The 17,138-nt window shown below is 41.6% G+C and overlaps 1 protein-coding gene across 1 annotated transcript in view; it reads right to left on the bottom strand.

Annotated features, from left to right (window-relative positions):
* FBXL7 (F-box and leucine rich repeat protein 7) overlaps positions 1-13,447 on the bottom strand; it is a 169,003-nt gene extending 155,556 nt beyond the window's left edge. The window contains exon 1 of the mRNA XM_030446405.1: positions 13,198-13,447. Coding sequence (XP_030302265.1) covers positions 13,198-13,234 — 37 coding nt within the window. The 5' untranslated portion in view covers positions 13,235-13,447. The remainder of the gene's footprint in view (positions 1-13,197) is intronic.
* Between the last annotated feature and the right edge of the window lie 3,691 nt (positions 13,448-17,138).

Here is a 17,138-nt window from a genome sequence, read left to right on the forward strand (position 1 = left end):
ATACGATGTATTTACATGGGGAGAGGCAAATACCATCATTACCAAAGTCCTAAAAACTCAATCATTTAATCAATACATTCCTGAACAATTAAGCAGAACTGATCTCTCCCCTTGCTCACAATTCCCTTGCTACTTCTTGATAAAATTTAAACCCATTCACAGCTGGATAATCTCTCAGATAGGAGAAAAACTTGCACAGAGCCTCTTCAAACCAAAATTACTAACTGTTTGAAGGAGAGGAAGTCTCATGTTCACCTTTACTCCTGCAGCTCCTGGCAAGAGAAATAAATACGCAAAACAAGCATTCATGTTTCTCCATAAAGGCAACCAAGCAGTGTAACAAAAGGTACACCCACAGGGAAATAAAGAATAATAATTTCCCAAGATAAATTAAGACATAAACCAAATATTCTGCTCATGCCTAAAAGGTGCCAAAGAAAACCTCATACTGGATTATGCTGTATAGTCTATCCATACAAATGGAAAGAAAAACTGTTTTTAAATAGTCATCCCTAGAATATTTTATGTTTGCACATTTGAATTCAGGCATTGTGGATATAGTTCTGATCCAAATATTCTTTATAGACCCGATTGTGTCACATTGCATTTACTCTTCCATCTTTCTAGAACCTTACCCACTCTCCCACAATAAACAAATGTTCAAGGAATAGATAATTCTAACTGGTGAATTCACCTAAAGATAGCTTTTCAGTACTAAAACCAAAAATGTAAATTCCATTGCCAGGTAACATGAGATATAGCAGTATACAAAATATATTGTGTTGAACAAGGCTTAGTTTTTAAATAAATGATTCTAAACTGAAGAGGATCCACTAGCACTTTAGGGTACTAAAAATTAGCCGTCTCATTTTGTAATGATTTTTTATCTTTCAGAAGAAAATTTAGGACAATCATATTCCATTATTTCACTGATGAAAAGTTAGCTGTTTCTTCTAAACTTGAATACTTACCTACTCCTTGCATTGTAATTTAAATGTGAGATTTAAACCCTTTTTGATCCACTTTTATAGAATATGTGGAATGAAGTAAATCTTTACACCCACAGAATATGGATTACAATTATTTTCACCAGTCATGGCTACAAGTTGAAAATTCCAAAAATTCTTTCCTACCATTATTAATACAAATAAAACTTAATTAATTTTAAAAATCTTCATTTTCTAGAAGAGAAAAAAATGTGATCCTGGGCTAGCTGTTTCTTCTGAATCAAATAAAACTCCACTGAAACAGCTTTTCATAAAAGCACAAACCATTTATGCTGCCAGAAACAGCAATGAAAAAAAAATAGAGCCAGATTCTACCACCGCAACTCTTAAGAGGATTCTTCTATTTTATCTGTTCTCTGCCAAGAGAAAGCATAGTGACTGAGAAAGACCAAGTTTCTTTACACACTGGAAAGACTTTTTTTAACCTTAATAACATAAGGTAAAAAATAAATTCTAGCTGAAAAACTTCCAAACCAGCTGTAGACACAAGTTTACAGAGCACTGTTTAGAGATGCTCAGCTACTGTGAGACCACCTTAATACTTGCCAGAACTTGCTACAGTTGAACTCTGTTGCTTCTGAAAGCCTAATAGTAGCCTCTGTAAATATAAGTAACCAGTAGAAGTACGGGAGGAACATTCCAGTTAAAACATTTCAACAAAAAGGAGACGCAGGAGAGGTCCTTAAGGAACAAATGAATTAAAAAAAAAAAAAAAAAAAAAAAATCTTCAAGAAGGGAAGGGAGAACAATCTAGGGAATCGGAGGCTGATCAGCCTCACCTCAATCAATGAAAAGTGAAAAAGCTTCCTGGAAAACACTTCCAAGCCAAGAAGGCAATCGGGAGTCATTAATGTAGATTTAAGTGGTTCATGCCTGACCAATGTGACAGACAGCCCTAATGAAGCCACTGGCTCTCTGAATGAGGGGAACTCAGCAGGTGCAGTTTACCCTGGCTTCAGTAAGACTTTCCAACTCTGATTCCCATAGCACCTTCACAGACAAACTGATGAAGCACAGACTTGCTAAATAGTGAGTGAGGCAAACTGAGATCTAACTTGCAGGGATGAAATTATTTTAATCAGCAGCCTCATGTACAGCAGGGGCCCTGCTACTAGTGGTGACCTGGATGAGAGAGGGAACAGAGTTCACCCTCAAGAAGTTCACAGGTGATACAAAACTGGGAGGAGCGGCTTTTACACCAAAGGGTTGTTGCCATTCAAGGGGACCTCAATAGAATGACAAATGGGGCAACAGGAGCCTGGGGAAGATAGTTCAGGAAAAGGAAATGCAGAGTCCTGCACCTGGGGAGGTGCAACTGGCTGGAAAGCAGCTTGGCAAAAAGGATCTGGGTGGTCTGGTGGATATCAAGTTGAACAGGAGTTGGCAATGTGTTCTCACTACAAAGAAGGCCAACCATATCCCAGCCTGCATCACTGGCAGGAAGCATTGCCAGCACCTTGAGAGAGTTGGTCCCCTCTTCTCAGCACTGGTAAGGCTACAGCTGGAGTGCCGGGTCCAGTTCTGAGCTTCTCAGTACAGGGGAGACATGGACACACTGAAGAGAGTCCAGCAAAGACACAAAAATATTACTTAGAGCATCTGACATACAAGGAGAGACTTAGGAGAACTAGGACAGTTTACTTTGGAGAAGAGAGGGCTCTGGGGGAACCTTACCAATGTCTGTAAATACCTGGAGAGGAGAGAGAAGAGTAAACAAGACAAAGCCAGGCTCAGTGGTAGCCAGTGAACAGACAAGAGGAAATGAGCACAAACTGAAACACAAGTGCTTCTGTTTTAACCTAATAAAGCATCTTGGGTCATTTCTTTGGTTGGTTGTTTTTTGTTTGCTTTTTTGGTTGTTGTTTTCTTTTTTGTTCGTTTGGTTTTTTTAAAATCTACAAGTGACTAAGCACTGAAACACACAGCCCAGGGATGCCTTGGAAGTGCACAAAAAACTGATTGCACATGGTTCTGGGCAACCTGCTCTAGCCAACTGTTTTGATCAGTGCATTGGATTAGTGCCTCCAGATATGTCACTTCAAATCTGTCAGTTTGTATACTTCAGGCTCTAAAGTGGACATCGAAACACAGCCAGGAGCTGACTGGGAAATGTCATCATAATTTACACATCTGTCCTGATTCCACTGTCAGTCTGGTTTTCCAGAACGAGAGAGCAATTCCACAGCAAGAGGCTCTACAGTAAGAGGCCCTGTGTTCTCTGAACCTACTAAAAACAGATGAGGACCCTCAAGGTAGTTGGCTACACAAAAATACAATCAAAGGGGAACTTAAGGTGGAAGGTCAGATAGTAGATTTTCTTGACATAGAAGATAGTTTCAACTTAATGCTAAGCACGGCTAACTGGAGTTGAAATTCTTTTGCTCCAGGGCTTTATTTTATACCTCTTTTAGTATTCTAAAGTTCCAAGAATTCTAAAAGCACGAGACATATTAGTATAATATCAACAATTTTCACCACATATTTCAGCAAATTATTTTTCCTATCTTCTTGTTTTAAAAAGTTGTGTTGACACCACAAGCAACTTCCTTACAAACTCTGAGGAAAGATAAATGGAATATGCAAAACACAAGTATGCCTTCCTAGATACTATAGAAAATATTATCTGTTCAGTATTTGTTGGTGGTCAGCTGTTGCCTTTTGTCTTGCACTCCAGAGGTGAGCTAGATCAAGTACTACCATCAATGCACAAGTGGCAAAACAACATATTTCACCATAAGAGCCACGAGCACATAGGAAACTCTGAAATACATGCAATTGCTACTCATCAGTTCCCACAACAGCTTTAGTATTTCATTAAATTCTGTCCTTGAGAGATACTACTTCTTTAAGTAATTACTACACAATTAAAGAAAAAAAAAAATTCCTCCAAGTATCTCTGTCCCATGGAGTCAAACTTAGAGAACTGTGTGCCATCTGGCAACAAAGTAATATTAGAGCCTTAAATAGATGGCCTGCTTCTCCACAACATATGCAGCCATACAAGTGATAAAAATCTGGGCCCCTCACAAACTGAGAGTATTACACTTGTAATATGACAATTAAACTTGACCTAAATTCTCCTTTCACTATCAAACAAAGCCTCTGTGACTCTCCAAAAACAGTTCTTCTCAGTTAACTGTCATTCATATTATGCCAGTGTTTCTGGCTTCTACTTTTTTCTTTCTCAAAAAAACCCATAAACACCAAACAACAAAAAAATTCAAACAAGCAAGGAAGCAAACAAACACATCTGACCTCATAACTGCTCCGTTTATAGTATCATTTGCAAATTTCCTAAGTGTTTTTACAGGAAAAAGGAAGGAAATTGAAGAAATTTTTAAAAATAGATTAACTGAAGAAAGTATTTTAAAAAAACTTCCTCCAAGTCAGTATGCTGTTTGAGGACTTTAGTATAATATTCCTGCAGCTATTATACACATTTGTACAATAGTCTCAAGGAAGAAAAGTGTCACATGATTTAAGATGTTAATACGACAAATTTATGCATTGTAGTGGGAATTTCCTGATTCAAAACACAGGAATGAAAGAGAGCTTCCTTTTTCTCTCTTTACTCTAAGAAGGGTCTTTGGAAGTGTTTACCAGCACAGCCTGCCTGGAACATGGAGCTCCAGGTTAAGAACTGTCCTACCAAACACACAACTGAAGATATGATGGCAACGTTAGTCTAATCACATAACTTCAGCTCAGGAGTCCTTGTGCCACCTATTTCTGAAGGTGGCTGTATCTGTTAGGCATTTATTTTCATATTTCAGTTCTGTTGGAAAACAAACACTTTTTATTGAGCAAAGTTGCACCAAAATCAGAGTAATAACTGCTATGTCACTATAGATTCCTCTTTCTGAAAATCCACGCATATAAATGAAACCTGGGGTTGCATTTTTAGCAAGTAGTGCTGTTGAGCACAGGAAGGAAAAGATTCCCAATGCCATGTAGCTCCCTACAGTAATTGCCCAGTTTAAATAAATACAGATACATATGTTAACTATTCATTTGCATGGGCAGGTGATTTTGCAACATGAATTCCAACTTGGTTGTGTGGGGAAAATGCATATTGGGGAAAAAACATGAAAAAATAAAGAAAAATACCCAGCAATATTTTTAGTATTTACTTGTTTAAGGTAAGGATCACAGAAGTGTTTAGAGTGAAGAGACCTACATTGCCAAAAAATTACTTCTGTTGAGTTTGGATACTGGCACAGAGCTGAAGCTTTTTCCTTAAACATCTGTTCATATACAGCCAACTTAAACCTTTTCTTTAAGGTACTGCTTGAAACTGCATATTCCAGGTTTTGCTGCAGTTCAGTCTATGTAACACTATCACAACTGCATTCCTTCACATATTAACATTGAAAAATTTAGGAGAGCATTTCTCTGATCAGCACAATGTAGTCCTGTTTGTTTCTGCTTTAGAGCTTGTTGAAGACCCTTAGTTTGGTCAATGCACAGACCTCAGGAATTTCATGAGAACAGCAGCCACAGTCCCTGCTGATTTCTCCTTCTGTATGAAAAGATATCTACAGATATGGACACCATCTAAGAGGTGTGATGTAGAATAATGGGGACTTCTTTAAAGACCTACAGAACAGCATCAAGATGACAGCACCTCCTCTGTGCTTCAGTTCCTCCAAGGAGCTCTCGAATCTCTGTTCTAGAAGGCAGCACAGGTAGACTTGAAACTGAAGTGAGGGGTATGATCAGACAGACCTAGCAGCTTTTCCACAAGGCCAGCTACAACACCACTACTACTAATCAATCTAAGTATTGTGTAACGAAGTCCTGCAGCATTTCTATCCCATAACAAGCTGTACATCTACATCCACAGAACACAGAATCATAGAATGGTTTGGGTGGGAAGGGACCTTCAAGATCACCTAGTCCCAACCTTCCTACATGGGCAGGGACACCTCCCACTAGACCAGGATGCTCCAAGCCCCATATATTTCTTTTCCTTATAAACAAGAAATAGATTCTACCAAGAGCCCACCACTCAATTCAAGTTTTGAGGGTTTTTACAGCCTAATTATACAGTTACCCTGATTTAGCAAAGCACTGTTGCATGTCCTGTATTAAAGAATAGAGGCAGAACTGACTACAAACAAAGAGCAGAAATAAACCACTTGTGCATTTCAGCCTTCAAATGTCATCCATTGCCTTCTGCCATTCACTTTCCTAACACAGACAATACTCACAAAGAAGCAAACCAATTCCTAGTTAGGAATTGTTCACAGAAGCGAGGAATCCAGAAGTAGCCAAAGGACTGAAAATGACAGAGAAAGAAGTTGTCTTAAGGAGATTTAAGGGGAAGCAATTTACACGTCAATCCTTGTAAGCCAATTCTATACATGCTGATGTTTTTTCACAAGCATCAAGTTAAGCTTAGATTTTATCAAGTCCAGTTCGATAGAGGGACTGCATTTGAAAAAATTAAGACAAAATACAGTTTCAGTTTCTCATTTCCTTCCCTGTCCATGAGAAGGGAACAACAGTCTGGGATGTGCAGGTCCTAGACCTCTACTGCCTCTCTACTCCATGTCATGCATCACCAGCACCAAGTTTTTTCAGGCCTCTGACTGGCATTCAGTTCCTATTTTATTTATTTAAAGGTACAAAAGAAAGAATATCCAGGTACTTTTGTCCTTGGCTGAAACAACCATCCAAGCTAAAAATAACTCCCTAGAGTACTGTTTGCTAGCTTATACCTATTAACAAAATCAGAGGCCATACTCCACCCACACCCCCCCCCCCAAACATTTTAGAAAACAAGCAACATTTTAGAAAACAAGCAACATCTTAGAAAACAACATGCATGCCAACCACTGAGTTACCTTCTAGAAAGCTAAAAATAATATTACCAACTTCAAGCCTAAATCCTTCACAAATCTGTTACTTTGTGCGTATATAAACAAACATGCCTGCACATACACAGAGACAGTTCCTTTTCGGGTTTCTTTGGTTTTGTGGGGTTTTTTGTTCGTTTGGGTTTTTTTGGTTGGTTGATTTGGTTGTGGTTTTTGTTGTTGTTGTGTTTTATTTTTGGTTGGTTTGTTTTTTTAAAGACAATATTGTGTTATGAGAACTCAAAAGCAGCACAGCAGCTCAGATAAGTGCAGTATCTGAGACTCCTCTTGTGTCTGCCATGTAACTTGAACAGCAACCACCAACACAAGCACTGAGCTTAGGGTAAATTTATTTGTTGGAGACAAACTGAGTAAACACACACAGAGAATCCTTTTGCACCACTCAGTTAAAAGTTGCATTTATTAAAAAAAAAAAATAAAAAAAAAAGTGTATCATAAGTAGCATTTATAAAGGTTACTTTTGGTTAGCAGCAGTTGGTGAATTTTTAGAGGGCAATTTTACTTTAAAAATCAATGTCACATGAAGGAGTGACATTTGAATGTTGCTGTCCTTCTTGTCCAAATCTGGCTAATCAGCTTCCTGAAGACAGCAGAGTGAAACCCAGCTACAGGTAAAACCCAAGAACCGACTTAGGCTGAGCACCAGAGAGCAAAACACTGTCACATAACTAAGCACAACACAAAAAGCACCACTGAGCAGCACCATCATATTTACAGTAGTCTTAGCGAGGGTGTTAAGGTTCAGTTGCAGCAATTATGCACTGGGGAGGTGTATGAGAGAAGACAAGCCAAACCAGGACAAAAAGACTTCTACAAGACCAGCAGGATCCATTATCTCAACAGATCCTGGGAAAGGATCAGAACAGTAAGCAGGACACTGATAAAAGCTAGATGCCAGACTTCATGTTTAATGTACCGGATAGGAATACATAAAGACAGCACAGACACCAAGCAAAGTGGGAATAAACTGCACAGCCTAGGAGCCATTCAGCAGTTTACTTGATGGAACTATTCACTTTATTCTGGGAATTTTGTGGGACAGGACAAAAATAGAATACCAGAATCCCAAACTCCCCTGGCTGTTAAAGGTATAGTGCACTGAGAAGATAACTTGGGATAGGAAGGGGGATATTGTAATTTGATAAATAATTCAATAAAATATATTTTTTCTATTCCTTTACACACATTAAAATACCTTGTAATGCTCCATGTAGTCCACCAACCAGTATAAACCACTGATAAACTATTCTGATTTGACTCTTTAAAAGAAATGGCTTACCCATCACTAATACCATTTCCCTAGTGCAAGACCACCATATTTATACCACTTTTCAGATCCAAAATAAACACTGCATGTGAAGTTAATCCCACCAACACTTTGTGGGGAAACAAGTTTCAACTTTGTCAGAAGTCTATAGGTCCTGGATAAGAGAAATTTTGGATTTAAAAGATTTCCACACACAACATCTGACACGTCAAAGCACTCGCCATCACCGAGTTAGCAGAGATCTAATCAAAGGTGGCATTTGCATGGAGTTACTATGTTCAATGCTACCTTCAAGAAAAGGGACACAAGGGTGAAATCTTAGGTCATTATAGCAGACCTGAACTGTTTCCTCCTGCCAAAGGGAAGGACCTCAGAGAGTAACCTACTGCAGAATGAAAACAGTCTGACCTATTTTGCCACAGTGCTCTCTATGCTGACAATTCCTAGAAAGCTTCAGCTGCAGTACACCAGCTCATACATCATTAAAGACACCTTTGTGAACCACATTTCCTGCACTTTGTGGCAACTGTATCCAATGACATAGGCAGGTTTCTGGCATCTGGCAGAACACTGGTATCTAAACAGGAGTTCTTCCTGCAATTGATTTGTCAACACAGAATGCCACAAATAAAGTTTGGAGAACAAACATTTTCAAGCCCATAACTGAATTAGAATCATAGAATCATAGAATTGGCTGAGTTGGAAGGGACCTCAGAGATCATCAAGTTCAACCCTTGAACCACCATTGCGGTTGCTAGACTATGGCAATTAAAGTTATCCCCAAACAGTTTGAAAGTAAATATTCCCAAATCAAATATTCAGATTCAAAAAGAAAGGGAAAAGAACCCAAATAGTTTGCCAGCAAGGCTTGTGAATCAAGAAGGACGCTGATTTGCTTGTCTAACTTGACATTTCATCTGTTTCTCCCTTGCTATCCTCTATTCTCCACATCACCAGGCTCCTGCCATAGAAAGTCATTCAGGATATATTTTAGCAGATCAAACTGTTCTGCTGCAAGCTATCACCAACCTTCTCTAGACTAGCTTCTGGCATGAGAAGGGACACGAGATACTCAAATCAAGTTTTATCAAGAGCTGCAGCAATCAAGACAAATTATTCATTAAAAAGACACCCCTTCATAGGGTCTGAACACAGGTATTGTCAAAATGTTTTACCATTATTTAGCTGCTCTCAAATTTGACTGCTGCTCTCAAATTTGGGTATCACAATTCAATGAAGCAGTCACCTGGGAAGAAGACAAGTTTGAAAGTCATGGTTACTTTGCAAAGTGGCCATTCCATCTCAATGCCCCTACTTTTGGATACAGAACATTGATTGCTCCTCTAGCTCATGTCACAAAGACAATTTCCTCATCAAATAGAAACCTGAGATTTTTACATCCTTCTCCTCAGCTTGTGGATGCAAAAGTGTTTTAGGTGGTAATAGGGACAGCATTCAATCACCTTTTCCCAAAGACAGTAGGTAGATGCTTCATAGCCATCCATTGCTTAGTCTCTCACCCAGGAACCAAGGTTATTCTGTGCAGAACTGTTACAGAAAGGGTGTGCAGCACAGTACAAACAGCAAGTGCCTCGGTGCCTGATCTCCTCAGCAGTAGTGAAAGGGCCATATACTTCAATTCAGTGTCCTCATCTGTGTTGATGCATCACATCTTACTTGGCCAGCTGCAGTTCTTTTCAGAAATACATTCTAACAAAGCCCTCTGGGGGAAAAAAAAAACCAAAAAACCAAAAAATAACAAAACCACACAAGAAACAGGGAAAAAAACCTGATTTTTTATAGTTTCTATAACAAGAGTCTGTTCCTCCTGCTATCAGATATGAGGTAGGCATGCCTCCTCTTATCTAAAAATCAAGCAAAGAACTAAATCAATGAAAGAAAGGGAATTATTAGTCCCTAAGGCAAAAAAGGAAAGGAAGACTAAGTATTCAATAACAATATGATACATTTCCACAACATAGGTGCTAGCCTCACAAGAACTGCTCCATGATCAAATGGATTGTTTGCTCCAGTGATCTACTACCTTTGGTCATACTATTCACCCAAAACTATTAGAACAGTTTCCAAAATTATAAAGACTAATGTCAGGCTTTAACAGTTCAGTCAGAATCAGCTGCACATGATGATAAGCCTGAAATCTCCATATCTCCAGTTCCATATTTTTCTAGGTAAAAAAGCTTCAGAAATCATCTCCCTTAGATGAAAAATTTAAAAGCTAAATACAAACTAGGGAAATATATTTGTATTTTAAAAGATGTTAGCTCCTGTAGACAAAATTTGCTATGTTATGTTCGTATCCCATCTGCATGACATTTTTTCAGAGCACCAGCTTAACTTTTATTTAGAACAAGTTTTAGCCTGTCTTAGAAAATTAAATTTGTAGGAAACAAATATTCTTACCAAAGGTGCCAGGAATTATTCCACAAGACACCATAAACGAACTAATTTAGACTCCTCAAACATCCAGCTCTCCTGTCCATCGTACCATGACAGTGGTAGCTTTCAATAAAATTATATTCAATAAAGATCCAGACAAGTAAATAACCATATTACAGAGTCATTTAAGTAGCTAGTCACAAAGACTTCTTACATACACAGTGTAATGATGAGTTAAAAAAAAAAAATCTAGTTCTGTTATGTGTAACAATGTAACAATCTGCAAAATACAATTTCCTAGTAATCAGGGTTATCTAGTGTTTTAGAAATGTTATCTTTTGTTTTCCTTGCCCTACTGTATCTCTTCATCTTTGAGAAGAGAAGCAATTCAGGTAAATTGCTCATCTTCCAACATTTCACAGCAGATGGGAAGGCTGCATGAAAAACAACATCCATTTTTAAAATAATTTCTAGTTGTCCTTCTGAACTCTTACTTAAGATCTTTGCAAGCAGCAAATGAGAAAGCAGAATTCAAGTTCAGCTAACAAAGGTACTTTTCTCCATCCTTAAAACATAATACTGTAGTACAACACTACCCTACACACACCACTATGCCAAAATCTATGCACCACATCCCTAACCTCAGATGCCACTCCATGAACTTCAACCCAGATATGCAGACCGCTCCTAAAGCACACAGCAACTGGGTGCTCCCTCAAAGTGCTACCACTCTGCCTGGGATCACAATCACATCCTGGTTAAAAGCAATTTTTTACGTCAACCAGGTAGTTCTGTTGCCAAAGGCACCAAAATGCCCAAAAGCTTTTGAAAAAAAGCTTTATCATATTTAGATTTATTCTCCTCTGTATCTCCCAGAAAGAAAGCAGCAAACAAGCTTCTCCAAGTGTGATAGTAATTGACAATGTATGGAAGCTGCTGGAAAACACAGATCTATGAGCACCCTAATGATGCATGGGACAAGTAACCTAAATTGAAAGATGAAAGTTTTGACCATTGAGTTTGTTTGGTTTTGTTTTCTTTGAGGTTTTGTTTGGGGATTTTTTAAAATTTATTTTTATATTATTTTATTTTATTTTTAAGCAAGTATTCTACTGCACTGCAAAGGTTAATATGCTACATGTAGTATGCATTCCCAGGATCCAGGTTCCACTTCAAATCAAGGGAAGAGGCGAATTAATTGAGCATATCCTAGATGCACTAATCTTCCTTTCTCACACAGTTTCTGTCAGGTAGTTCTGAAACAGTAAAACTCTTTTCCACTTCACTAAGGGTTTCCAAAGGCTCAGTGTTCATCACATTCCTCCCTAAAATTATATGTCAGTTGAAGCAAGCATTTCTCTGGACCCCAAAGAGCTCATGGATTCACCATGCCTTTCTATCATCACACTAAACGCTCCTCAGCAAGAAAAGTCATAAACAATGGGGACAAACAAATATTTTCCCCTTTCAGGAAGAATCCAAAGTGGCTTTGATTGTAACTTCCAGGTTCACTGCATTTATGCAGAATCTTTAGCTTAAAGCTTACAACTTCAACTCTTCTGAATGCAGAACTCATTTGGCAATAAATGAAAGTAACTGTAGAGAATTGATGGGCTTCCCCTTTCCTTTTCAAAATCTTTATGCATATTTTGGATGCGAGAGAGGTGTATTCTTTGGCAGTTTCCTTCTGGACTCCCAAAGAATCAAGCAGACCATAGGACCATCTCCCTTGCTCCGCCCCCAAACCCTCAACAACAAAAAATGGAAAAAAAAATAAAAAAAAAAGGGGGTGGGGGAGGAGAGACGAGAGGAATGAAGGGATCTGATATAGTTGCCCAATACTATGAGGGGAAGACATATATCCTATATAGTTGCCTAAATACTATGAGGGCAAGACATATGTAAGACAGTTAAAAAGTTAATGAACTCTTAAAACTAGCTGGCAGGAGGACAAACTTTCTCTACTTGCCATTGGTTTGCCCGACACCAGCTGACTACTCCAGTAGTCCCTCACACCAGCGGCAAAGCAGCTGAAATTCATCCCTGATGCAACTCCAGCGAGACTAATAGGTTTCCACAAGAATGAATCAGGCCCTGTATATCTAAAACCAAACCCACTCAAGTTTCACTGAAGCGAAATTGCAGGAGTACAATCTATGGATAACAGCTGGAGAACATTAACTCTCCCCCCTTTTCCTGGGGTTAATTTTTTTTCCTTTTTTTTTTTTTTTTTTTTCTTCTGTTCAGACAGGAAGCAGTTATATACCATACTGCATAACATAAGGATCCTGAGAGAGAGAGACAACTAGAAAACGATTACAAAGAAAAAAGTTTTTAGCCAGGTTATGCTGCCATAACCTTTGAGCTGCCTTCACTTTTCGAGCCGCACCGCTTACCCCTACATCAGGAACTAAGACAGTGGTAACCTCCTACCTCTTAAAAAACCCCACATCATTAAGCGTATTTTAAGGGTCTCAGCGCAGAGGGAGTCCGAGGGTCGTGTCCCGAATCGAGGGAGGAGGTCCGAGAGAGAGGCGCCGCGACTGGGGGCCCCGCCGCGGCGCCTCTCGCCCGAACATCTCCCCCCCTCCCCGGGCCGAAGCGACCCTGCTGCCACCCCAGCACCCCTCCTTTTCCCCAGACTCACCCTCGCTGCCGTACTGCTTGCCATTGTTCGCGCCCATCCTGCCGGCTTCATGCTCTCCACCGCCTCGCCACGCTGCAGCCGCGCAGCATCTCTACCGCGGGGCGCCGAGCGACCGCGGACGGTGGAGTGGAGCCAGGGTGTGGTGTTTGGGGGGGAAGTGGGGGAGAAAGGGGAAGGAGGTAGGTGGGTTGGAGAACCCTCAGGAGTTTTCACGGCGACATGTCCAAGACAGCCCTGCAACTCCCTCCACTTCTCAGGTGGCCGACCACCTCTCTACCCCCCGCCAAAAAAGAAAAAAAAAAAAAAAAAAAAAAAAAGGAGAAAAAGAATAAAAAAATCGGTGTGTCGGGGCCGGTTTCCAGCCGAGGTGACAGGACGGACGGGGTAGACGGCTCCAGTTGTAATCCACAAGCAGGACTGACAGGACAGCCCCCGGGCGCACCCCGCGGCCGGCGCTGGGGCTCCTCCGGTGCTTCAGAGCCGCGCCCCCTTCCTCCTCCGCCTCACAGCCCCTTCGGCGCTGCCTCCCCCGGGAAGCCCCCGCCAGCCACTTGTTGCCCGGGGAGGGAGGAAGGGAAGAGACGCCGCCGCAGAGTTTTGTTAGCGGCAGGCGCCTCCTCCCGGCGCCCATCACCGCCGAACGGGGGGAGGGATGGAAAGGGAGGAGGGACAGAGCTGAGATGAGGCTCCGGCCTTTAAAGACACAGCGCCCACCCCACCGCCTCCCCCAACGATTTGTCCGCGGGCTTCCCCCATGCCTCTTCTCCGTTCTCCCCGCCCCACCGGGCTCTCCTTCTATTCTCCTTGCGGGGGTCTGCCCAGGACCCGCCGTTCTCCGGCTCCCTTCAGCTCGCTCCCTGCAGGAGGGTTTGCCGGGCCCTCCGCTGGATGCTCGGACGGGCCCCGAAGCCCACCCTGCAGGCAGCCGGGTATGCAGAGGGGCTGGGGGGCCCAGCCCGCTGGGTCCATCGGAGGCGGGAGTGGGAGCTGTGTTCCCGGGTGTCCTGCTGGTAGGTACAGGCTGCCCGTCAGGCACCTTTGTGGTACCCTCAAGCCGCTGAGCAACTCACAGAAGTTGTCAGAAAGTCACCGGGTGTACAAGGAGGCCACAGAAGTGGTCTGCGTACTTGTCCTTCCCGGCTGTTCCAGAGCTCAAGCTGTTGTTTTTTTTTCTTTTGCCAATAGCCTTCCCACAAGTACTCTGCCTCGGTGAATCACTTCTGGCCTTTGCAACCACAGTGAATCAGAAAAACACCAACAATTTAACATCTCCAAGTTAGTTTTTCAACTATCCTAAGGGGGCTGGTGCTTTGAGATGCGATGTTTCTATTTAATTCAGCTTTTTCTAAAAAATCTTTCACACAAAAGACAGTCTTAAACTTTCAAGACCATAGGGACTGTCAGGAATCAGAAGCAATATATACTCATTTAGCTCCAGTGTTCGGGCTGTTATTACAGACTCTGGCAGAGATTCTCCTACCATAGCAACATCATCTAACAGAACATTACATATCTGAAAAGGTGGAGTATGCTCAAACAGCATAAGGGACAGCACTGACAGGGCAAGGGCCTTTTCCAAGGACAGCCCAGACTGACAACAGAATTGGGAATTGTGGTTTTTATTACCACATATAAGCGACCTGTATGCTGGAATCACCAGCACACCGATGAAGTTCACTGATGACACCAAGATGAGTGGAAAGGTTGACACCCCAGAAGGGAGAGCCACCCTCCAGGATGACTTAGACTGGATAAGTGGGCTAACAGGAACTTAATGAAGTTCAGTGTAGAGAAGGGCAAGATCCTGCACCTGGGAACACATAACCCAGGAGTGCAGTTGAGACTGGGCTAGAGAGCAGCCTCGTGGAAAGGGACCTGGGGGTCTTGGTGGACAAGAGGTTCAAACTGAGTGAACAGTGTGCTGCAGCAGCAAAGAAAGCCAACAGGATGCTGGGCTGCATCAACAAGGGCATCACCAGCAGAGAAAAAGAAGTCATCCTGCTCTACTCAGCGCTCATCAGACTGCACTTGTAGTATTGCATCCAGTTTTGGTCCCTCCAGACAGGGACCAAAGATACAGATAGGCTGGAGAGGGTCCAGAGAAGAGCCATGAGGATGATCAGAGGATGAGAGCACCTGCCATACAAGGAGAGGCTGAGAAAACTGGGTCTTGAGAAGAGAAGGTTTAGGGGAGACCTTATTATGATGTTCCAGTACTTAAAGGGCATCTACAAAGAAGATGGAGACTCCCGATTTACAAGGAGTCACACAGACAAGACAAGGGGCAATGGGCACACGTTGCTCCTAGGGAGATTCCTTCTGAACACAAGAGGAAAATTTTTCACTTGAGGACAGTCAGACATTGGAATGGTCTCCCAGGGGAAGTGGTGGATTACCCCACTTTGGAAAGTTCTAAGTCTCTTCTTGATGGGGTGCTGAGACATCTCACATAAACAATATTAGAAGAGTTGGACCAGCTGATCCTTGTGGTCCCTTTCAACCTGACATTCAATGATTCCACAATTCTATGATATGATTCTACAGTAGTTCTGGCATGAGAGCTGGATAACAAGAGATGCTGCCCCAGGGGGGTGAGGGTAACTTGTATGTGTAAACAGGTTAATAGCCAAAACTGCCAGTCCTCAGGGGGTAGTTACTCCAAAAGGCTAACACTAAAACAGCAAATAAAACAATGATGAAGTTTGCTCAAAACAGCTATTTCCTATATTAATTGATAATCAGAGGCTCCCAAAAGATTTTTAGGAAAGAGTCATATTGAAAAGAAGCAAAAATTAAGGATGGTAGTTTGTGGTAGGTGGAGAGAGACTTTGGAGCAAGTACAGGACAGCAGTCCAACATGGTTTGACACTGCAAAAAGTCACACCACTGCCATCTCACCTCTGCCTTGCCCTGATGGCACTGACTCTCTGGTGACATTGAAAGTCTAAGAAAATTGCCTTCTGGGCTCAGATTCATCAAATTACTATGCTAGGTTTTTTTGAAACAAAATATCAACTAGTCTAAAAATACAGTTTTCTGTAATAAAATATTAATTTCTAACCATATGAAAACCCATTCCCAAACACTTGCTAAGTACTCACCATGGAGATTAGGTTGTTAAAGAAAAAAAATGGGGCTTTCTATAGCACTGCAGCCCACGTCTGTCACACAGCCCTCACCTCTGACCCTGCAGTGGGCAGCTGTGCCTGCTGTGCCCAGACATACCACCCTCCCCCCAGCAGATATTGCAGAGCTGGTCCCCAGCTGTGGGAGAGCACACACAGGCTGAAACCAACACGTGTTCAGGCTCCATATGCAGCCCAGCTGTGCTGCATCTTGGCCTGAAACACAGAGCCAGGAGTGGCCACTACAAATGACTCCGTAGGCAGGCTCACAGCTCTTTGTGTGACATTGCATGCTGTGGCAGTCAAGCATCTGAAAACTTTCCTGTGGGTCATAGGGCCAGGAAGGCCAGAGATCCCACCTCTAACTCCTAGTAGGGTCTGCATTTGTTGCAGCAGCCTATCCTGTGTATATGTGAGAAATTTCTTGGACTGATTGGAAACAATCTCACCTAGACCCAATGCATGTATGTCAATATTTTGATAGGATTCAGAAAGGACAGAGCCTCTGTGGGAAGGAATATAGCAATTTCCCTACAAATTCGAGATTTGATTCACCACAAATAAAATGAACCCTTTTGCCAAGGAGAATTTTTAAGAACAGCATAGTCTGGTGCTTTATGAGACATGAAGTTCAGCTGTTGAGGGAGTCCTGTAAATAGCAAAGATATAAGACAAAGAAGTTACTACTCCGTCAAGTTTATGGCATAAATCCCAGGAATATTCAATGTGGCCAAAACTAAAAAGAAAGGACTGTTGTTGCCCCAGCAAACAAACAAAAAAACAAACAAACACCAAAATGGAAAGCATCCCCCAACA

The sequence above is a fragment of the Calypte anna genome, chromosome 2 (genome assembly GCF_003957555.1).
Source record: "Calypte anna isolate BGI_N300 chromosome 2, bCalAnn1_v1.p, whole genome shotgun sequence".
NCBI lineage: Eukaryota > Metazoa > Chordata > Aves > Apodiformes > Trochilidae > Calypte > Calypte anna.